The sequence below is a fragment of the Liolophura sinensis genome, chromosome 13 (genome assembly GCF_032854445.1).
Source record: "Liolophura sinensis isolate JHLJ2023 chromosome 13, CUHK_Ljap_v2, whole genome shotgun sequence".
Classification (NCBI taxonomy): domain Eukaryota; kingdom Metazoa; phylum Mollusca; class Polyplacophora; order Chitonida; family Chitonidae; genus Liolophura; species Liolophura sinensis.
In genome coordinates this window covers 18,090,151-18,115,601 of record NC_088307.1, presented here as the reverse complement: position 1 = coordinate 18,115,601, position 25,451 = coordinate 18,090,151, and the positions used below count along the sequence as shown (strand labels likewise).

The 25,451-nt window shown below is 39.8% G+C and overlaps 1 protein-coding gene across 1 annotated transcript; it reads left to right on the top strand.

The window, feature by feature from the left end:
• Positions 1–39: 39 nt before the first annotated feature.
• LOC135480375 (vacuolar protein sorting-associated protein 52 homolog) lies at positions 40–18,070 on the top strand. The gene is made up of 18 exons (XM_064760205.1): positions 40–95; positions 1,746–1,821; positions 2,666–2,718; positions 5,784–5,859; positions 6,390–6,457; positions 6,968–7,081; positions 8,257–8,318; positions 8,711–8,861; positions 9,002–9,102; positions 9,531–9,721; positions 10,924–11,057; positions 11,397–11,552; positions 12,095–12,213; positions 12,901–13,024; positions 14,193–14,396; positions 15,469–15,646; positions 16,511–16,629; positions 17,022–18,070. The coding sequence occupies exons 1-18, from the start codon at positions 42–44 to the stop codon at positions 17,166–17,168; spliced, it is 2,127 nt and encodes a 708-aa protein (XP_064616275.1). The 5' UTR covers positions 40–41; the 3' UTR covers positions 17,169–18,070.
• Positions 18,071–25,451: the final 7,381 nt, after the last annotated feature.

The window sequence follows — 25,451 nt, the reverse complement described above, 5'->3', positions numbered from 1 at the left end:
TGGCGCATGCGCACTTCGACCTATAAGTGTCATCTAATAAAATGGACACGACAACATCAGCCGCATTGATTGATGCCGGCGGAGAAAATGACGAAGTAAGAGACTGACTTGATAAATTAATCTGGCTCTAAAAATATGTTTAATCAAGGGTGGGGCCATTTCTTTGTATTACATGTCGAAATGTTGCGTATATCATACATTGAATATTTCTGCTGCAACAACAACAAGTGTCAGTCGGTGTCGCTTTGGCTTATCACGTGCGTTTGTTGTGATATCGCGCAGTAGGTAGAGCGCCGTCAACACGTTTTAACGTCAATGGTGACTGAAATTTCCTTTTGGAGTAACGGGATAAAAACTCGATTTTATCTAGATTTTATGTGATTATAGGACAGCACAAATATTCTCTGAAAAATTGGGCTGGTTTAGAGCAAAGCAGTGAGGGCTACCCTACGTAGCAGTTGCTGAGATCCAGCATTTGCCGTCCTTCTCACCCCAAACACACTTTTCTGATGCAGACATGCAGGTGATAACCTTGTCTAAGTAACATAGAAGTTAAAAGGAAACTTGATCTCCTTCACGGCTTCAAGTCCAAAATCAAATTTTTTTGGACGTTCACAATTTATGTAATATGCTGTGCAGACTGTTTTGCTGTCTAACATACTGTTAGCCCAAAGCTAAGCTGGACGTACCGTAATGCCCAGCTTTGGTCATATGGACTACCACACGAACAATTTCACTAAAGATCGGCTCAAACCCTATACCTTATTTTTGCAATCCACCGATTTTCTAAAAGGCCCGAAATGTAGTATGTCAGAGCCAGCATTGATAAACCATCTTTCAACAGTAATCCAGCCGTTATAACTTTCAAATCAGACAATGCAAATCAACGTCGGCCATATTTGGATTTTTTTTTTTTTTCATCTTCTGGCAAGGTGATGGGTCGCAAAAATTTTATCTCACCCTACATTCTGTGTATAACACATGCAGTTATTATTGAGATTGTTGGGTAGGTTATTCTGTTGTGTGTTCAAGTCTAGCACTTTCTTGCAGGCACTCCAGCTTCCGCCACCCTTAAATCTGACCTCAATTTGATTATACAAGTCAAAGAGTCTTGAATACACATACATCTTTAAACACCATTCAGAGGCGGTATTTCACCTGAAGTTTAGCTTTTCCAAGTGATCCAATTTGCTTGTTTCTGATTGATCCAGAGACCCATTTAAAAGGTTTTTGTGAAGTTTGATAAAGTTCTTGTCAGAAAAACATAAGCACTGTCACCAGATGTGCCTTTTTTAGGCCTTTAATTTTTCTGAAAGTATTTTTACAATCCAAATTGTGGCTGAGATACAGTTTATTAACAATTGAATATTTACAAAGTAATGCAAGAAGAGTATCAGCTATGGCAACAACCACGCTACTGGTTTGTTTATTTATTTATTTATTTGATTGGTGTTTTACGCCGTACTCAAGAATATTTGACTTATACAACGGCAGCCAGCATTATGGTGGGTGGAAACCCACGACCATCCGCAGGTTGTTGACAGACCTTCTCATGTACAGCCGTAGAGGAAGCCAGCATGAGCTGGACTTGAACTCACAGCGACTGCATTGGTGAGAGACTCCTGGTTCATTACGCTGCACTAGAGCTTTAACAGACTGAGCCACGGAGGAGCCATGGTTTGTTTCATTTGATGAGCTGATGGTGGTCGAAGGGTTAAAATCTATCCTTTTTTTCTCCATTTCAGTTAATGAAGGCCATGAACTTGAATCTAGGTGACTTAGATCTGACTTCGGAAGATTTCTTATTGGAAGAAGTGGACGGTGAGAATTCTTCTTACAGGTTGAGTTCACATGTGTGGGACAACCCATTTAGTTGCAGTCATCTGAATAAAAGTCTGGAGATAATTTTTGAGTTAGTGCAAGACATGATGACAAATTTCTCAACTATTCACATTTTCAAAACAACGTTGCAATGTTATTTATATGGCAGTTTTATCCTGTAGGAACAGTCAGCCCTGTCCAAATACTGTTGGGTGTAGGACATTGTCCATTTATTTATTTATTTATTTCATTTGTGTTTTACGCCGTACTCAAGAATATTTCTTTTATACAACGGCAACCAGCATTACAGTGGGAGGAAACCGGGCAGAGCCTGGTGAAAACCCACGACCATCCACAGGTTGCTGTCAGACCTTCCCACATATAGCCGGAGTGGAAGCCAGCCTGAGCTGGACTTGAGCTCACAGTGACCGTATTGGTGAGAGGCTCCTGGGTCATTTCGCTGTGCTAGGGTGCTAACCAACTGAGCCACGGAGGCCCCCGGCATTGTCTATGACCAGCTGCTTGTTTCCAGACTTGGAATATAAAAGTATACTTTTCTTTATGTGACGTCCTGTCCCTTAGTACCTTAAAAACTTTCAGTTTCAGTTTCAAGTAATATGTATTTAAGTTGAAACGTTTGCTCTGGGTTTGTTTTTTGTCTTTTTGAGGTTAGTATAACAGTTGATTCTATACTCATTCTGATGCAAATAAGGAATTGTGGTTTGGGTTTGCTCATAATTTATGCATGGTGATGTTGAATGAATGATGAAGAGAAACGTCCCTGGTATTTTTGTGAAATATCTGTGGTTTGTAACATTGCTTTATTTTGTTCTTTAATTTCCAGTTCATATTCAACAAAATCTCGAGGATGAAATAGTACAAGAGGCACTGAAAACTGTGAGTACATGATAGACTTCAGGTGTATTTTGTTATGTTACATGTAATACACTGACATTTTAAGGAGGTAGATCAAGTTTTTGGCATAGTGTGTCAACCAGCCTGGAAGCTCTCTGTGGCAAGCCCCCAGTTCACTTTTAGGACAATTCTGGTAGAGGCATAGTGTGTCAACCAGCCAGGGAGCTCTCTGTGGCAAGCCACCAGTTCACTTTTAGCACACTTCTGATAGAAGCATAGTGTGTCAACCAGCCAGGAAGCTCTCTGTGGCAAGCCATCAGTTCACTTTTATCACACTTCTGGTAGAGGCATAGTGTGTCAACCAGCCTGGAAGCTCTCTGTGGCAAGCCATCAGTTCACTTTTATCACACTTCTGGTAGAGGCATAGTGTGGAAGCTCTCAGTGGCAAGCCACCAGTTCACTTTTATCACATTTCTGGTAGAGGCATAGTGTGTCAAAAAGGCTGGAAGCTCTCTGTGGCAAGCCACCAGCTCACTTTGAACACACTTCTGATAGAGGCATAGTGTGTCAACCAGCCTGGAAGCTCTCTGTGGCAAGCCACCAGTTCACTTTTATCACACTTCTGGTTGAGGTATAGTGTGTCAACCAGCCTGGAAGCTCTCTGTGGCAAGACACCAGTTCACTTTTAGCACACTTCTGATAGAGGCATAGTGTGTCAACCAGCCTGGAAGCTCTCTGTGGCTAGCCACCAGCTCACTTTTAGCACACTTCTGGTTGAGGCATAGTGTGTCAACCAGCCTGGAAGCTCTCTGTGGCAAGCCACCAGTTCACTTTTAGCACACTTCTGATAGAGGCATAATGTGTCAACCATCCTGGAAGCTCTCTGTGGCAAGCCATCAGTTCACTTTTAGCACACTTCTGATAGAGGCATAGTGTGTCAACCAGCCTGGAAGCTCTCTGTGGCAAGCCACCAGTTCACTTTTATCACACTTCTGATAGAGGCATAATGTGTCAACCATCCTGGAAGCTCTCTGTGGCAAGCCACCAGTTCACTTTTAGCACACTTCTGATAGAGGCATAGTGTGTCAACCATCCTGGAAGCTCTCTGTGGCAAGCCACCAGTTCACTTTTAGCACACTTCTGATAGAGGCATAGTGTGTCAACCATCCTGGAAGCTCTCTGTGGCAAGCCATCAGTTCACTTTTAGCACACTTCTGATAGAGGCATAGTGTGTCAACCAGCCTGGAAGCTCTCTGTGGCAAGCCACCAGTTCACTTTTATCACACTTCTGATAGAGGCATAATGTGTCAACCAGCCTGGAAGCTCTCTGTGGCAAGCCACCAGTTCACTTTTAGCACACTTCTGATAGAGGCATAGTGTGTCAACCAGCCTGGAAGCTCTCTGTGGCTAGCCACCAGCTCACTTTTAGCACACTTCTGGTTGAGGCATAGTGTGTCAACCAGCCTGGAAGCTCTCTGTGGCAAGCCACCAGTTCACTTTTAGCACACTTCTGATAGAGGCATAATGTGTCAACCATCCTGGAAGCTCTCTGTGGCAAGCCATCAGTTCACTTTTAGCACACTTCTGATAGAGGCATAGTGTGTCAACCAGCCTGGAAGCTCTCTGTGGCAAGCCACCAGTTCACTTTTATCACACTTCTGATAGAGGCATAATGTGTCAACCATCCTGGAAGCTCTCTGTGGCAAGCCACCAGTTCACTTTTAGCACACTTCTGATAGAGGCATAGTGTGTCAACCAGCCTGGAAGCTCTCTGTGGCAAGCCACCAGTTCACTTTTAGCACACTTCTGATAGAGGCATAGTGTGTCAACCATCCTGGAAGCTCTCTGTGGCAAGCCATCAGTTCACTTTTAGCACACTTCTGATAGAGGCATAGTGTGTCAACCAGCCTGGAAGCTCTCTGTGGCAAGCCACCAGTTCACTTTTATCACACTTCTTATAGAGGCATAATGTGTCAACCATCCTGGAAGCTCTCTGTGGCAAGCCACCAGTTCACTTTTAGCACACTTCTGATAGAGGCATAGTGTGTCAACCATCCTGGAAGCTCTCTGTGGCAAGCCACCAGTTCACTTTTAGCAGACTTCTGATAGAGGCATAATGTGTCAGCCATCCTGGAAGCTCTCTGTGGCAAGCCACCAGTTCACTTTTAGCAGACTTCTGGAAGAAGAATAGTGTGTCAACCATCCTGGAAGCTCTCTGTGGCAAGCCACCAGCTCACTTTTAGCAGGCTTCTGGAAGAAGAACAGTGTGTCAACCAGCCTGGAAGCTCTCTGTGCCAAACCACCAGCTCACTTTTAGCACACTTCTGGAAGAAGAATAGTGTGTCAACACACTTCTGGTAGAGGCCTAGGTTTTCACACTGCCAGTCCACTACCCTGAATTTGCTGATGATGTAGGGGTACAGATCTGGCCTACAGATATAGGGATTATTTCTTCCAAGTATCTTAACTTCATGGTGGCATTCATGTGATATGTACATGTGTAGGCCTACAACAAACTTTTACTTATATCAGTTTCTCAAAGCACACCTTAAATCTCTCTGACAGGCGTACCACCTGAACGTTTATTTTTTGACCCTTGGTTTTTACATTGGGAATTCATAATATTTATTTATTTATTTATTTGATTGGTGTTTTACGCCGTACTCAAGAATATTTCACTTATACAACGGCAGCCAGCATTATGGTGGGAGGAAACCTGGCAGAGCCCGGGGGGAACCCTCGACCATCTTCAGGTTGCTGACAGACCTTCCCATGTATGGCCAGAGAGGAAGCCAGCATGAGCTGGATTTGAACTCACAGTGGCCGAGAGGCTCCTAGGTCATTACGCTGCGCTAGCGCGCTAACCAACTGAGCCACGGAGGCCCCAGGAATTCATAATAATTGTTATGCCAAGACAAATATGTCACAACTTCTTAGGTTGTAAACTATGCACATGTGCTGGATTTATAAATTTTGACAATCACTGTCTTGACTCAGCTCCATGTTTTGTCATATCTAGGAAATTCAACTAGCTATTGATACTGCTGTCTTTATTTTTCTAATTTTAACCATTTTACGACATTCCGTCTTTTATTTGTATTTCACAGGGAGTAGATCTGAGGCAGTACTCCAAACAGGTGGAGGCAGACTTGCTGGAGGTGGAAAATGCCTCAATACAGGACTGTATCCTTTCAGTACCCTCAAATGTTTGGTCAAATGTTGTAATAAAAGAATACATAGTTTTTGGCGTTTCATGATTATGACAGCTGACTGACATCCCAGTGTAAAATGATGCTGTAGCTTTGCAGCATACAGTGTACCGAATTTATATCTCACCTTGTCACAAATGGTGGCAAGTGATTGATTGCTTGATTGATGGATTGATCGGTGTTAAAGGCTGTCCTCAAGGATTTCAGGTGTAAAGCAGTGACCTTAACCAGCTACCTGATAAACCTGTTAAAGCCGCAGCCAAAACAGCGAGAGCTGGATTTGAACACAGAACCTCATAGGTCGAACACAGAGCCTCATTCGTCGAACACAGAACCTCATTGGTCAGAAGCGTTTTAGTCGCATTAACTGGTAGCAAGCTTTTGTCAGGAAAACAGGACAGCTGTAAACGGGAGAAATGGCATTTACATCTCTGATAAGCAGACTGACACAGCCATTAGAGGCCTGGTGTGAATATTTTAGTTGTCCCTTAACCCGGATGTAAGATATCAAAGAGGGCCAAAATATTGCCAGCTTACACAAACAGATATCCTCTTGTGACACTATATTGGAGGTAAGTCGCTCGGACAATGGTCACTCCTTTTTTCAGATTGAAGAATGAACGTAAGAGGTACCTACATGTAAACAGGGATCAAAATGAGGCGACAAAATGGTTACAAAAAATTAATTTTTGTAATTTTAGATACTCATTTGTTAATAAAGGGAATGCCTGTGATAGGATCAGTAAGACTGCATGAAAGCATCTTGTAATGTTTGTTCATCTATGTACCAGTACCAATGCTAATTATATTTACCCTGTTTTGAACATTGTGTTTTAAAACATTTCTTAGTTTTTAACCCTGCTGTCATGTCAGTGAAATGCTTCTGCTTTCATACAGCTTTTTTACACTCATCTTTATAATTCATTACATGTGTGTGCCAGTTGCAAATTTTCTGATGGCACTGTTTTGAAAAGTGAATTTAAGATGATTTTGATGAACTGATTTCTTCTTCTCCTCAGTCATGAATTTGTTTCTACGTGTATTTTTGGAAAAAAATGTATTTAAAAAAATGTCTTTTTTAGAGAATGGAGCAGATGCTGAATGGTTTCCAAGGTGATTTGAGCAGTATCAGTAATGAGATTCAAACATTACAAGAACAGTCCATAGCCATGAATGTTAAACTGAAGAACAGACAGGTATGCATCCAGTAAAACACACAGGGATCATTAGAGCACACAACCCCATGAGACTGGTATATGCAGTCTTGATCATAAATTCTTTCTATACCTATCCAGTCAGGTTTTTCAATACTGTAATGCGGTAGCTGTGAGTTCAAGTCCAGCTCATGCTGGCCTCCTCTCCGGCCGTACGTGAGAAGGTTTGTCATCAACCTGTGGATGGTCGTGGGTTCACCCCGGGCTCTGCCCGGTTTCAACCCACCATAATGCTGACCACGATCGTCTGTGTGAAATATTCTTGAGTACGGCGTTAAACACCAATCAAATAAATAAATAAATCAGTACTGTAATTCTTCATCCTTTTAGCATGTTTACAAAGTGTTTATTCAAACATATTGTGTAGGCTTTATGATACTGATAAAATTTATTTTTATCATAAGATTTATGGACTGATAAAATCATACTTTTTCTGAAGCCCTGAAATTGGCCAATCCCACCAATGCAGTTTTGTCTCCAAAATCAAATGAAAAATGTGCAGAAATTGCACTGAAAGGTGCTCTTTAGTATGTGAAATGGTTGAGAAATGAGGGTATGTACTGAATATAAGAGTAGGCTAAGACAGTTACCAGTATGTTGATTGTTTCATGTTTTATTTGTGTCATTTTCAAAAGAGAAGGAGATTCATTTCTTAGTTAGATATTTATATGCAGGAAAACCTCAAGTTTGTGGTCAGTACCTTTGAACTGAGCGCCAAAGATGGTGTACCTTCTGTATCTTCAGTATTGTTTGCACAACAAAAAAAATACAAGTCATTTATTGTTGACTGGATTTTAATTCATTTGTTTTTTTATTTGATTGGTGTTCTAAGCTGTACTCAAGAATATTTCACTTATACGACGACGACCAGCATTGTGGTTTGAGGAAACCAGGCCGAGTGTGGGGGAAAACCCATGACCATCTGCAGCTTGCTTGCAGACCTTCCCACTTCAGAGGAAGGCAGGATGAGCTGGACTTAACTGGAGGTTGTTGGGTCATTGCACCTTGTTGGCATGCTAACCTGCTTGTCCACAGAGACTTCGACTGGATTTTAAATATACAGTTCTAAAGTTTTATTTAGGACAAATTTAATTAAAATGTGTAGAGTTTTACTGCTGGATAAACTTATAACGATTTGTTGTGTTCTTTTGTTTCAGGCTGTCCGAGGGGAACTGAGCCAGTTTGTGGATGAAATGGTTGTACCAGATTCTATGATCAAGTAAGTCCAATTGTCAACTGTTAAATTGGTTGTGCCACACTCCAGTACAGGATCTGACATTTTGAACAGTCAAATTAAAATGTCTCCTCCCACCATGATGCTAACTGCTGTCGTATAAGTGAAATATTCTTGATTATGGCATAAAACAGCGATCAAATAAATAAATAGAATGTGTTCTGTCTAATCTCTGTTACATACATTTATGTAGAAATATTATGTAGAATTAAAAACATTCGTCTTTTTTGAAATTCTTTCAAAATTTGTTGAAATATTTTGACATACAGTTTGTCATGAAACCACCTCAAACTGTGAGCTATTCGCGTATATTGGTTACCCAGACAAATGGCTGCATTGCGACCAAGGCTTATATGGGTATGTTATATTTGTGATAGTAACATCCTGGAATGTCCAGTGACAGAGAGAGAATTCCTTGAACAGCTTCATGAACTTAACCACAAGATCAACTTTGTGAAGGAGCAGTCGTTCAAGGACGCAAGGTCGTGTGGAGATGTCAAGGACATTCTGGAGAAGCTCAAGATAAAGGTTTGTATCATACTAAGGTGGTTAATTTCAGCTTTAGAGCTACTTTTTGTGTTAAGGGACTGGCAACAAATTTTTGGGAATCGGCCTGGAAAAAGATTGGTTTTGATTATTAATGCTTTTAATTTAATTTTTTTTTTCAGGCAATCTCTAAAATCCGAGAATTTCTGCTTCAAAAAATATACCAGTTTCGAAAACCGATGACCAACTACCAGATTCCTCAGAATGCCATGTTGAAATTTAGGTGAGTTGAGAGGCAGATACCTGTCACATTTCAGGAGTTTTTCCTTAATTCATGTCCATTGACCTCAACACATAAACCTAACATCATATAAGTTAAAATTTTCCCTGTTTCTGCCCGGTTTTCTCCAACCATAATGCTGGTCGCCGCCGTATAAGTGAAATATTCTTAAGTACGGCAATCAAATAAATATTACAAAAGGGCGGCACAGGTGGATCAGACATATCGGTAAACACCAGTAGACGCTTGTCGATTTCCATTCTACTTCTTTTAGCCCTGTTTATGTAAATAAATATTAAAGAAAATAAGTAAATAAGTGTTAAAAAAGTATTTTTTAATACATTAAAAAAAAAACACAGGTATATTTGCAGGTTGAGACTGTGATCTATCCTGCTCGTGTAAAACTCATTTTATTTTCTCTTCCTATTCAGGTTTTTTAATGAGTTTTTGATCAGTAACGAGCGTCACACAGCGCGTGAGATCAGAGACGAGTACGTGGACACGATGAGCAAGGTGTACTTCTCTTATTTCAAAAGCTATCTGAGTAGGCTGATGAAGTTGCAATACGAGGAAGTACCTGATAAAGAGGATCTTATGGCTGTAGAGGACACTGCTAGGAAAGATATCCTTTCACAGAGAAACTTTTACTGGTTTTAAAGTGCTACTTCAGTGAAAATGCAATTTAAGACAAACTTACTAATAACGAACTACACATATTCATACAGGAAATGTCAAAACTACACTAATGTTAGCTGTTTTGGCATTTTTTAGTGTGTTTTAAACTGTGAGTTATTTCAGAATGTTTGAAAAATTTGTGTGCACTGACGAAAACACGATCCATAAATCGACTGAGGGCCCATCTATGACTTACACTAGGGCTCAAATTAAGGCTATCGTCTGTAACCAGAAGACAACCTTATTGTAACAGCATTTCGTCCGAGATGTTAAGTGTTTAGTATGTTTGAAAGACAGGGCACTATTAGAAGTCATAGGTCTACTTGGCAATCGCCGAACGAAGAGGTAGTTTAAAAAAAATGACATTTCTACTCCTATAATTCTTTTGATGGTCGTACAATAGTTTTCCTCTTTGTTTATACAATGTGGGGAATATTTAGCTCAGTACATTCTGAATACCTAGGTTCTGAATACCTAGGTTGTATTTTATATATTTTATTTTTATGAACGCAGTAGGCCAGCAACCTGTTGATGGGTGTGGGTATCCCCAGGTGCTGTTACTTTTCCGCCCACCTTACTGCTGCCCGCTGTTATATGAACGAAATATTGTTCAGTATGGCAAAAAACACCCGTCAAATAAATAAATGAATATAAAGTGCATTAAAACTATACCTCTACAGTATAAAAACGAGACTGGTCCTATGGTGCATTAGGAGGTTGGTCAGTTACCTGTTGAAGGTCAGTGATTTGCTCCGGGCACTCTGGTTACATAAACCTATAAACCTGCCGTCATATCAGTGCAGAATTCTTGGACATGGCTTTGACACCAGTGTAATAATTTATTCCTGAAGGAAAACTGGTGCACACCACTGAACAGCATTTTTGCAATACTACCATTTTTTTTTAGTACTCGATGTAAACTTGATTTACATCACCAATATGGCTTGACAAGGCATAAGCCAATCACAAGTGTAATATCCCAACAGACAGTTTCATTTGTTACCTTATTTTGTTGTGCGCTGTGAGTACAACTCCAACTTTTGTTGTGCAGCATCAGAAATATGGTCATTTTAAACCATTGATTGCAAAAAATGTGCCAAGCTGCGAGCTGTTTTGATATTTATTTTATTTTCCTTAACAATTTGTTACGTTTCTTCTCATCCAAACCGTCATTGAAGAATCGCTCAACTATCTTCACTTTGGGTCACCGAGGTTCTGTGTTGACCTCTGACCTTGAAGCCCCTATTGTTGTCCCTCATGCTGCACAGAAGTCGGATCAACGGGTAGGATAATTTTCCTTTTAGCGAGTCTGCCTCCAGTTTCTGGAATAAACGTCGCTCTCATTTGAAAGGAATCTAGACTTAACTGTCATTAATTGCTTACTGAAGGGCTTAAAACTAATTTTAAACTGCTAACTGTACTGTTATGTCAGAGACATTGGCCTTTACTGGGTCGAGACAATTCTGGGTGGAGTCACACCGAAGACCTTAAAAGAGGAAGTTGTATCTTCCTCTGTAGGCGTTCAGATTGAAGGGGTTAGTGTAACGACTTTACAAAAGCAGCAAACAAATATTTTTGTATTTTAACATGATCTTAAGCATTTGTGGCTTTTTCTCCTACAGTACACATTTGAGAGTTTGTTCCGAAGTCTCCACTACGCCCTCCTTGACAACAGTTGCCGAGAGTATCTGTTCATTGTGGATTTCTTCATCGTGTCTGGCTCTGCAGCTCAAGACCTATTTAATGTTGTCATGGGGAAAACTCTCACATTGTTCATGGTATGTGTCACAGAATACCTTCAACAAATATTTCAAAATTTCAGTTTCCAGTACCAATAAGTATTGTGATGAGGTTTTAACTAGCTGTAGGCACTACATTGCCATTGCAGTTAACCTTGTTTCTACAGCGTAATTTGGGGAACTTAGACAACTGAGCTCAGTCTAATGAAAAATGGATCAGTTTTGCTGTATTTGAACCATTTTATTGGCAAGCATTTTTCATGTACCTAGAGAGGTTATGTTGCTCTCCTGGAGCTTTTCATCTCTCAATCTGACAATTGTGACATGTGAAATATTCTTCACATCCCAGAGACTTTAAATTCTTGCAACATCATCCAATTATACAGGTGGTTCGCTTTGCCATTGAAAATGAAAGTTAAGGAATTGTATGATTAAGGTACATAAAATGGTGTTGTGAGACTTGCATTGTTTGCTGGTCATTTGAATCCCTCCCAGAAATGACCTCTCTTCTATGTCAAAGTATCCACTTTTACAGGCTTTTTCCTGTAAATTTTTAAAATTTTTTATTCATTTATTTTCAGAAACAAATGGAGACATATATCAATGACTGTTTTGATTCCATCGCTCTGTTCCTGTGTATTCACATCATCTACCGATATCAGGTCATCATGCAGAAGAGAAATGTTCCTGCCTTGGAAAGGTAATGTGTGTACTCAGTGAAACAGCTCTGAAAATATCAGGCTAGAGTTGTCCCCCTTCATGCACTTGGTTCGCAAATCATAATTCGGCTTTCCTGCCTCGTAATAGGGAGATTTTTATGTGCCTGAAGGAAATTCTATAGTTTACATCAAAAGGTGAAACATCACTAAAACACAGAATTCAGTAGAATAATGAAATTTTATTTATTCCGCGATAAGCTGTAGCTTTAAGACAGGAAAATCTGACTCGCTTTGACTACCAAGCTTTTTGTTCGTGAGGGTGTGTGTTCAAATCCAGCTCTTAGTGTGTCACGTGCGGGTGTAAGTCAGGAGATTTCAATCCATCTTTTAGTTCTGTCAAGCCATCAGCCGTACATGGGAAGGCCTGTCAGCAACCTGCAGATCGTTGTGGGTTTCCACCGGGCTCTGCTCGGTTTCCTCCCACCATAATGCTGGCCCCCGTTGTATAAGTGAAATATTCTTGAGTACGGTGTAAAACATCAACCAAATAAATAAATAAATCTGTCAACTCATACACCACACTGCTGTCATACCAAAGTCGTAGGCAATCATATAAATAAATAAGTCTGTCACACCTGTATTACACCTGTGGCTGTTTTTTAAAATTTTTTGTCAGTTGTATTGTACCAAAATTAAATAACTTATAAATTAATATTTGCTGTGCTCAGATACTGGGAGACATTACAGGATATTCTGTGGCCGAGATTCGAGTATATCTTCCAGCTTAACATCCAGAGTGTCCGAGACTGCAACCCCCAGAGGCTAGGACAGATTGATGTCAGGCCGCATTATGTAAGTCTGTAACCATGGCAACAACTCACATCTCATGGTCACAAGGAAAAAAACTATTGGTAGTAAAAATAGTAGTAAAAATCACAACAGTTTCGTTGTGATTTCTTCAATCCATAAAACTGACCGACATGGTATGAATGAGAAATTCTTGAGTATGGTGTTGAGCAATGATTAAATAAACAAATACATAGAAAAATATATATTACATAGATGCAGGAATATATATTACATAGATGCAGAAATATATATTACATACATGCAGAAATAAATATTACACAGATGCAGAAATAAATATTACATAGATGCAGAAATATATATTACATAGATGCAGAAATATATATTACATAGATGCAGAAATATGTATTACATAGATGCAGAAATATATATTACATAGATGCAGAAATATATATTTCATAAATGCAGAAATATATTACATAGATAATGTCCAAATCCAGCAGAGTGAAAGCTATCTTACCACAAAAGCTGTGCTAGTTTGGTGAAACATGATATCTGTGATAAAATTTGTTACCCAAGAAACTAGAGCACATTTGTGTCAAGCCTCATGGTGGTATTGTTACCATAGCAACTAACTCTTATCATGGGAACACAAGGAGAGAAAGATACACTACCACATGTACATGTATCTTTACTATGGGAAAGCCCTTTTTTGGCTACTGTTTCTGAGACACACAGGGTTCAAACCCGGCCTTGGGCAGGGAATTTGTAGATTCCTCCACTCATATTGTTTGTTTTAGCCTAGGTGACGATAAGCGATCTACGACGTTTGTGTGCAAATTTGTTCAGTTCAATGTTTGGAAAGACCAGTTTTCTCCCTCCTGTATGGTGTGTGTCTGTATTTCATGAGGGAGAGTCCGTCAGTAACACCTCTGAAGTCAGTGGTTTATGATAGGCACACCAATTTTCTCCACCCAGAAAATTTACTCCCGTCATATAAGTGAAAAATTTTTGAGTACGGTATCGAGGAACAATCAAATAAATAAATACATAAATGAAATAAATACAGGTAGTTTTTGACTGCAGGGGCTTTTTTCAGGACATCAAGTCCTGATGTACTTGCTAATGCTACTGTGTTTTCATATTTCATGGAGTCTAAAAAACTTCAGTATTTTAAAACTTCTTCAATCTAACTGTTTTCATTGGTCCTCAGATCACGCGTCGTTATGCGGAATTCTCAGCGGCCATTGTAGGCATCAACCAATCACATCCTGACGAACGAACCCAACGTCTGCTCAGCCAGCTCCAGACAGAGGTCGACAACTTCATCCTCAAAATGGCCGCTGAATTCCCTCAGCGTCAGGAGCAGCTCACGTTTATCGTCAACAACTATGACATGATGCTAAACGTTATTATGGTGAGATATGTTCTCTGTTTACAGGGATACAGAATTGTCAGCTTAGCAACAGTTTGGGCACCACAAGATTTATTTTGTGTGCACTCTGGTTTCAGAATTGATGCCAGTTGGCTAACCTTGGAGAGACGTTATTTTTTTACATTGCATGTTGTATTTATTTATTTATTTGATTGGTGTTTTACACTGTACTCAAGAATATTTCACTTATACGACGGTGGCCAGCATTATGGTGGGTGGAAAACGGGTAGAGACCGAGGGAAACCCAGGACCATCTGCAGGTTGCTGGAGGACCTTCTCACATACGGCCATGCATGTTGTAGTATTCAGCCTTGATTACTCTTGAATAAGTGTACAGTAATTAAACCTCAGCAGGTTTCTTCCCACCATAATGCTGACCGCCATGAAATATTCTTGACTACGGCATAAAGCATCAATCAAATAAGTAAATAAATAAAATTCAGCATAATTAATTTTTTAAAAGATTGATTAATTAAAACTCACTGTCACAGATTTTTCGTACAGAAGCATTTCTTTACGTCACATTTGTAGTGCCCCCACACTATACTGTGATTCTTCAACATTCTTGCAGGGTTTGTAAAATGTTTATTCAGGCATATTCTGAAGGCATTATTTTGTGTTGGCTGATAAAATTATAGTTTTTGTGAAGCTCTGAAACTTGCCAACCCAACCAAGGTGCATGTAGTTCTGTTCCCAAAATCAAATTAAAAAGGAGCATAAATTGCAGTGAAAGTTGCTTTATCATGTGCAGTAATTCGAGGAATTATTATGGATTTATGTAAGCAGTGACAGGATTGTATCACTTATCGGTGAAAACATTCATTAGATTTCATGAAAAAAAACGAGGCCTTGTTTCTTCACGCCATAATACTGGCCGCTGTCGTACAAGTGAAGTATTTTTGAGTACCGTGTAAAGCACTAGTCAAATAAACAAATCCTATAAAAACTCATGTAAAGTTGTCTAAAATGTTTCTGAAAACCTGTTCTTTAGCTGTGTTTTGAAACAATACGCAAGTTTTCTGTGCTGATTGTCATTTTTTTGGTTATTTGATAGGAGAGAACGACTGATGATTCCAAGGAGTCAGAGAGTTTTAAGGAGTTGCTTAGTGCCAGAACTGAGGAGTATGTGGAAGAGGTGCTGGCGCCACATTTTGGAGGACTTATCACATTTGTGAAGGACTGTGAAGTTTTGCTGGAATCACAAAATTTGGATGCTCTGAAAAACCAAGAACGTGAGTAAAACATGGAAAAATACTGAGTGTCTAAAGGCTGGCCCCTGCCAAAATAATTTTGTGGCACAAACTGACTTACAGGCCCAAAATATTTCATTGCAAGTGACAGAATATTCTCATTTTGGAATTTTTTTGTTTTCTGCTCCAAGAAACAAAATTTTTTAGTGGCATGACACATAAACTACCGTTGACCCAGCACAATGAAATTCCTTATACCATTTACAGCTTGCAGGAATCTAGTGCAATCTGACAGCTATCCTCTAAAAATTTGTAATTTTCTGATATTAAAAGACTTAAACATCTCAGACACATTTATTTATTTATTATTTATTTATTTGATTGGTGTTTTACGCTGTACTCAAGAATATTTCACTTATACACCGGCGGCCAGCATTGTGGTGGGAGGAAACCGGGCAGAGCCCGGGGAAAACCCATGAACATCCGCATTGTATGGCCAGAGAGGAAGCCAGCATGGGCTGGACTTAAACTCACAGCGGCTGCATTGGTGAGAGACTCCTGGGTCATTACACTGCGCTAGCACCCTAACCAACTGAGCCACGGAGGCCCCTCCGACACAGTTATAAATTTGGTTGAACTAGTCAAGTTTTGTAAACATTTTGGGGGATAAACACCTCAAAATAGTAAGTTTGTGCATGTCATCATTCAGTACGTCATCGCTCAATACATGTCATTGTTCAGTACATGTCATCATTCAGTACATGTCATCGTTCAGTACATTTTCTACCAATAATTTTGCATTATATTACCTTGAATCCTCACTATCAAACTCCAGTCTTGATGGTGTCTGAATGTGAAGGTACTCTTTGCTCTCGAAACCATTTGTCATCTTTTCTCGTCCTACAGGTCGAGTACAGCAGATTGTGCGTGGGTTTAACAACGACTGGAAAAAAGCTATCGACCAAATTAACCAGGAAATTATGAGATCATTCACAAACTTCAAAAATGGAACACAGATTTTACAGGTAATTGATAGTCCCATTTTGGTATCTGCCTCTAGCGAGCTTACCTGGTGGTGTTTCTTTTAATTGTTAATATTGTCTTGTATGTAACAGCTTTTGGGGCAATTGAGGTTTGTTATTTTCCCTCTTTGAGTCATTCAAAATTTGGGAAAAAAATAAATTTTACAAAGAAAGTTAAACCTCTTTTGCTTTTATTTCTGTTAGTCTTTACTGTTAGTTGCTTTTATTTTTGAGGCTGTTCTGACTCTTAAGAGGTACTGGATGTACATGTATACTTGTTTTGAGTGTTAAGTATTTGCTTTTGTATTTTTCAGGCTGCTCTGACTCTAAAAGTTAGTCTAGTACTACATGTGTACTTATTTTGAGTGTTAAGTATTTGCTTTTGTATTTTTCAGGCCGCTCTGACTCAGTTAATCCAGTACTACCACAGATTCCAGAAAGTTCTGTCCCAAACGCCATTCAGAAGTCTCCAGATCAGGAATGAACTCATAAATATTCATCATGTGATGGTTGAGGTCAAGAAACACAAACCCACCTTCTGAATGACAGACTGTGAATACTGAAATCTTTAGGCCAAAAGAGGAGGCTCTTGAATATTGATGATCTCATGATTGAGGTCAAGATATGCAAATCCACCTTCTGAAGGATAGGCTGCGAATACTGTAATCAGTAGGCTAAGAAAGGTTGCAAATGCAAACCTGCCTTCTGAATGATAGACTGTGAACACAATCATCTGTGGTTTGGTGAAATTGTCTTGTGGGCAAAACAGCAGACAGCCATTATTGATAAGGTCATGAATATTCATGATCTCATGACTGATGTCAAGAAATGCTAGCCCACGGTTTAAACGACAGAAACATTGTAAATACAGTAACTCGCTAACTGTGGTCTGGGTTTGGGGCAGTGGCCAGAGGGTGAGAGCAGACCAGGCCCCTGGTTGAGCGCGTGAAGAATCATCAAGTCATGCTTGAGGTCAAGAAACAGACCCACCTTCCGAATCCAGAACTGAACGCTGTTCTGTGGTTTTGGGGAGTGACTAAGGGATGGGACAAAGAGCAGATAAGTCCCTGGTTGATGAGCTCATGAATAATCATGAGGTCATGGTTGTAAAAAAAACACACCCACCTTCTAAAGACTGAACATGGTGTTTAAATTTTGGGTTAGGGGTGAGACAAGAACAGGCCAGTCCCTAGTTGATGGACCATTAGTTTACACAATGACTCGGTGCTGAGTGTAACTCAGAGGCGAAGTGTCTGTTGCTATGGTTATGCTCTGATGTTAGCATCATGTTCATATGTACTAATATGGACTCTCTCTGTATATAATATAATATAATAAACTCTATGTGATTTATGTTCACTTATGTACATTTGGTGCAGATGTAAAAATGATTATGTATGTATCTGTAAAGATTATAAAAATGTATAAAATAAATTAACTCCATTCCGACATACATATACCTATATATGGACTTTTGTGAAGTCCGATACCTTGTTCATGTTCGGAAAACCTTCAAGTATTCTCTTTGGCTTTGACACAAACATTGTGTCCAGTGACTTTGAGGAACCACAATGTGGCACTGCAAGTGGTAAAATCACACAATCCAGGTTCAACCCTAGTTTCTGTTCTAGTGGTTAGAGCATCCGCCACAAATGGTTCAGTTGGTAGAGCGTCTGCTTTTGGGGGAGGTAGATCAAGGGTCAGTCCTGGGTCAGGTCACATCTAAGACCTTGAAAGAGGAAGTTGTAGCTTCCTCGCTTGGCGTTCAACATTAAGGAGATAGTGTAACGACTAATTGACCCGCATGAGCATAATGGCTCACGGCATGCCTTCAGTAAGTCGTTTTAGTGAAGCAGCGCTAGATAAAAGAGCGGCAGGAAATCCGTCCTACAACAAGAAGGCATATTACATGGACTCCAAGGACACCTTCATCGTCATATGACTGAAAAATTGTTAACTACGACATTATACCCTAAGCACTCACTCACTCACTTACTCACTCACTCAAAGTTGAGAGACCTGGATAAAACCATACCAAAGACTTGTGTTTTACACCGTACTCAAGAATATTTCACTGATATGATGGTGGGAGGAAACCGGGCAGAGCCTGGGGAAAACCCATGACCATCCACAGGTTGCCGAGAGACCTTCCCATGTATGGCCGTAGAGGAAGGCAGCCTGAGCTGAACTCATCGCAACTGCATTGGTGAGAGGCTCCTGGGTCATTATGCTGCGCTAGCGCACTAACCAACTGAGCCACGGAGGCCCCCTCTCATGGTTGTATTTATTTATTTATTTGATTGGTGTTTTACGCCGTACTCAAGAATATTTCACTTGTACAACAGCGGCCAGCATTATGGTGGGTGGAAACCGGGCACAGCCTGGGGGAAACCCATGGCCATCCGCAGGTTGCTGGCAGACCTTCCCACATATGGCCGGAGAGGAAGCCAGCATGAGCTGGACTTGATCTCACAGTGACCGCATTGGTGAGAGACTCCTGGGTCATTAAGCTGCGCTAGCGCGCTAACCAACTGAGCCATGGAGGCCCCCTCATGGGTGTAAGTGGGTTCAATAATAATAATGAAGTCGATGCATCACCACGTAAATGTAAAAGCTTTCACAAGCTTTTGATCCACATGCTGGGATCACTATCAAGTGATAATGAAAATAACAATATAATTAAAGACATACAGGATAGAGAGTAAAATCAGAGCAGCGAGGACAGTGTGATAGTTAAGGGGTGGGGGGGGGGGGGGAAATGCAGTGATGTTAATTGCAATTTATTAGACGTCACTGGTCTAGGGTTACCCAGAATGCTGTGTTGTCACTTGATTGTGATCCTGTCTTGCCGATCGAAAGTTTGTGAAACTGTTTTCATTATTATTAAGGTTATATTTGTATTGAAGCTAAAAGTAGTTCCAACCGGCTAATCCAGTTCCCTTGCATTATTCTACATTGAGACAATTGTGAACGGTACTATTATTTACTATAGGGAAATATTGTGCTTAGTAAGCTCGGAAGTTCTTATCCATAAAAATCTTGTCCCACATCTAAATGCCTGTCAAAGAGATCAGCAACATCTCTAAAGTCAAACCATTTCAAAATGTGCAAACATCACCCACACAAGGCTTTGCACATATGCAAACAGGACAGAATAATGAAAACTCGATTAATGGAATTTGTTGTTTTTTCAAGATTTACAGTAGTTACTGTACTGTATTAAGAGCTAATGTTTTTGAGATGAGAAGTATTGCTCTGGCTTAGTGGTTTAAGACGTTCCTTGCTAAAGGCTGCATGATAGATGTAAGGAGGTTTTTTCGGGTACCGTATTTTATGTGAGTATGTGTGATTTTCCCAGAATAGAATAGAATCTCTGGTTAATGTGCTCCACTGGGGGGCCTCCATGGCTCAGTTGGTTAGCGCACTAGTGCAGCGTAATGACCTGGGAACCTCTCACCAATGCAGTTGCTGTGAGTTCAAGTCCAGCTCATGCTGGCTTCCTCTCCGGCCGTATGTGGGAAGGTCTGTCAGCAACCTGCGGATGGTCATGGGTTTCCCCTGAGCTCTACTCGATTTCCTCCCACCATAATGCTGGAAGTGGCCATATAAGTGCAATATTCTTCAGTACGGCGTAAAACACCAATCAAATAAATAAATAAATAATATCCTCCACCAAAAGACTGCAGTCGTAAAGTGAAATAACAGTGTGATAAACCTGCAGGGATCAAATCATCACAGGTTCACAAACAAATCAGACCTACTGATCTTGCACAAGGTCATCCTCTACACACAACTTAATCTATACAAGTATATCGATCAATCAAGTTAACAATATGATTTACATTACCCTCTGTGATAAAGATGTAGGTCATACCACCCTAGTCTAAGATAACAATACTACATAGGTAATAGTGTGACTGGGGCACCTTTCTAGTGCTTTAGGCCCGATGCCTTAGTACACAGCAGCAGCTAGTGGGAAATTCCCTTCTGAAGTTCTGATGGCAGATTGCTAGACTTCAGATGTGGAGATACAAGTTCAAATCCCAGTGTAACCCACAGAAAAAATCCTTCAACTACTACACAGGTTTCGAAGAAGTAAGGCTCTGGGCCTGTGAATGTAGGTGTGCCTTATGAGAGCAGACGATTCGTAATTCTGCACGAAAAAGGTGCATTTTTAGGTGCTAATAGATGTCCTAAACTATTATTTCTAGTGCCGTAACTTTTTGCCAGCAAGACGTCTGGATGAAATTTGTGTCAGTCGAATTCCCGCTCTAGAGAAAGATTTGGATGTTAATTGGTATTGTGTAGACTGGTATTCATGTGTCAATCCTATCATTTTGAAGAAAATTCACATTGACAAGGAGAATTTTGAATAAAAATGTTTCTGAACATAAAAGATGCCAAGTAATTTTAATCAGCGGAATATATTTATTAAACAGCTGTAATACTGAATAAATGATTAAGGCTTAACACCACATTACTAATATTTCAGCTATATCATGGAATTCTGCAATACTGAAAATGTAGACAAAAACATTTGCTCAGTAATTCTACTTCTGCACAACTTCAACACAATTTAGAAAAGTCAAGATATTAATTTTCATATTTGGAATCCTGTCGTCATCTGAATAGAAATGACAGTATTCCAAGGGTTTCAGAGGTCTGCATCTAGCAACATTCACAATGCTACACCCCATCCGCATGGGATAAAGTTATACACCCCATCTGCATGGGATAAAGTTATACACCTCATCTGCATGGGATAAAGTTATACACCCCATCCACATGAGATAAAGTTATACACCCCATCTGCATGGGATAAAGTTATACACCCCACCCACATGGGATAAAATTATACACTTCATTCCCATGGGATAAAGTTATACACCCCATCCACATGGGATAAAGTTATACACTCCATTCCCATGGTTTAAAGTTATACACTACATCTACATAGAATAAAGTTATACACCACTTCCGCATGAGATAAAGTTTTGCACCCAAATCCACATAGGATGAAGTTATACACCTCATCTGCATGGGATAAAGTTATACACCCCACCCACATGGGATAAAGTTATACACCCCATCCACATGGGATAAAGTTATACACTCCATTCCCATGGTTTGAAGTTATACACTACATCTACATAGAATAAAGTTATACACCACTTCCGCATGAGATAAATTTATGCACCCAAATCCACATAGGATGAAGTTATACACCCTACCCACATGGGATAAAATTATACACTTCATTCCCATGGGATAAAGTTATACACTCCATTCCCATGGTTTAAAGTTATACACTACATCTACATAGAATAAAGTTATACACCACTTCCGCATGAGATAAAGTTATGCACCCAAATCCACATAGGATGAAGTTATACACCTCATCTGCATGGGATAAAATTATGCACCCCATCCACATGAGATAAAGTTATACACCCCATCTGCATGAGATAAAGTTATACACCCCACCCACATGGGATAAAGTTATACACTTCATTCCCATGGGATAAAGTTATACACCCCATCCACATGGGATAAAGTTATACACTCCATTCCCATGGTTTAAAGTTATACACTACATCTACATAGAATAAAGTTATACACCACTTCCGCATGAGATAAAGTTATGCACCCAAATCCACATGGGATAAAGTTATACACCTCATCTGCATGGGATAAAGTTATACACCCCATCCACATGAGATAAAGTTATACACCCCATCTGCATGGGATAAAGTTATACACCCCATCCACATGGGATAAAATTATACACTGCATTCCCATGGGATAAAGTTATACACCCCATCCACATGGGATAAAATTATACACTCCATTCCCATGGTTTGAAGTTATACACTACATCTACATAGAATAAAATTATACACCACTTCTGCATGAGATAAAGTTATGCACCCAAATCCACATAGGATGAAGTTATACACCTCATCTGCATGGGATAAAGTTATACACCCCATCCACATGAGATAAAGTTATACACCCCATCTGCATGGGATAAAGTTATACACCCCACCCACATGGGATAAAATTATACACTTCATTCCCATGGGATAAAGTTATACACCTCATCCACATGGGATAAAGTTATACACTCCATTCCCATGGTTTAAAGTTATACACTACATCTACATAGAATAAAATTATACACCACTTTCGCATGAGATAAAGTTATGCACCCAAATCCACATAGGATAAAGTTATACACCTTATCTGCATGGGATAAAGTTATACACCCCATCCACATGAGATAAAGTTATACACCCCATCTGCATGGGATAAAGTTATACACCCCATCCACATGGGATAAAATTATACACTTCATTCCCATGGGATAAAGTTATACACCCCATCTGCATGGGATAAAATTATACATTTCATTCTCATGGGATAAAGTTATACACCTCATCTGCATGGGATAAAGTTATACACCCCATCCACATGAGATAAAGTTATACACCCCATCTGCATGGGATAAAGTTATACACCCCATCCACATGGGATAAAATTATACACTTCATTCCCATGGGATAAAGTTATACACCTCATCTGCATGGGATAAAGTTATACACCCCATCCACATGAGATAAAGTTATACACCCCATCTGCATGGGATAAAGTTATACACCCCACCCACATGGGATAAAATTATACACTTCATTCCCATGGGATAAAGTTATACACCCCTTCTGCATGGGATAAAGTTATACACCCCACCCACATGAGATAAAGTTATACACCCCATCCACATGGGATAAAGTTATACACCCCATCTGCATGGGATAAAGTTATACACCCCACCCACATGGGATAAAATTATACACTTCATTCCCATGGGATAAAGTTATACACCTCATCCACATGGGATAAAGTTATACACTCCATTCCCATGGTTTAAAGTTATACACTACATCTACATAGAATAAAGTTATACACCACTTCCGCATGAGATAAAGTTATGCACCCAAATCCACATAGGATGAAGTTATACACCCCATCTGCATGGGATAAAATTATGCACCCCATCCACATGGGATAAAATTATACACTTCATTCCCATGGGATAAAGTTATACACCCCATCCACATGAGATAAAGTTATACACCCCATCTGCATGGGATAAAGTTATACACCCCATCCACATGAGATAAAGTTATACACTCCATTCCCATGGTTTAAAGTTATACACTACATCTACATAGAATAAAATTATACACCACTTCCGCATGAGATAAAGTTATGCACCCAAATCCACATGGGGTAAAGTTTTAAGCCATTCACATGGAATCAATTTAGGCTCTATTCACACGAAGTCAATTTCCGTCCCATCCACATAGGATCAATTTACGCCCAATTCACATGGGGTCAATTTACTCTCATATGGCATTCATATGGCAGACTAAGTACCTCATACAAATGGGCAGATTACTTTGTGCCCCATTCGTGTGATTGTGAAAATACCAATATAAATGCAAATTCAGCCAACTTTGACTCATTTATCTCAGTTAATATTTATTACAACCTTTCAGGCTGTACAGGGAGTTCTCTGTACTCTTTATTGGTGAATATTTGATACATGATACAAAAAATACATGATTTTTGGTTCATTTTATTAGTTTTATTATCAATATAAACCTTACAGCATATGACACAGAATGACCAAAGTGAACATATCAAACCATTACAGTTTCCAGCACGTGTGACACAACCTACTTGTTGAAGATCGACTGGGAAAAAAAGAAAACAAGGAAAACACACCGGCCAGCATTCTTGTTCTACTTTTTAAATATTTCCTGCAAACTGACAGAAAGACCTCACAAATAAAGAATGAAATTGATCACAGAAACATAATAACGGAAATCGATCAAAATGATATTAACATAAAATTGCAACTGTTGGAACAGTTTCTATCTACAATGTTACAATACATGGCCACTGAAAGTTTGCACAGTTCTCTGGTACACCCAAAGCACTCACTCACTCAAAAGCTTGTTTGTACAGGTTCCTACAGGTACAATACACAACCAGTGGAAGCTTGCTTGCACCATTTCTTGGTACATGTATAATGTTACAATATATGGCCACTGAAAGTTTGCTTGCACAGTTTCCTGGTACAGTGACACCCCAAGCATTCACTCAAAAGCTTGTTTGTAGAGGTTCCTACAGGTACAATACACAACCAGTGGAAGCTTGCTTGCACTGTTTCTTGGTACAGTGACACCCCAAGCACTCACTCACTCAAAAGCTTGTTTGTAGAGGTTCCTACAGGTATAATACACAACCAGTGGAAGTTTGCTTGCACTGTTTCTTGGTACATGTATAATGTTACAATATATGGCCTCTGAAAGTTTGCTTGCACAGTTTCCTGGTACAGTGACACCCCAAGCACTCACTCACTCAAAAGCTTGTTTGTACAGGTTCCTACAGGTACAATACACAACCAGTGGAAGCTTGCTTGCACTGTTTCTTGGTACATGTATAATGTTACAATATATGGCCACTGAAGGTTTGCTTGCACAGTTTCCTGGTACAGTGACACCCCAAGCATTCACTCACTCACTCAAAAGCTTGTTTGTACAGGTTCCTACAGGTACAATACACAACCAGTGGAAGCTTGCTTGCACTGTTTCTTGGTACATGTATAATGTTACAATATATGGCCAATGAAAGTTTGCTTGCACAGTTTCCTGGTACAGTGACACCCCATGCATTCACTCAAAAGCTTGTTTGTAGAGGTTCCTACAGATACAATACACAACCAGTGGAAGCTTGCTTGCATCGTTTCTTGGTACATG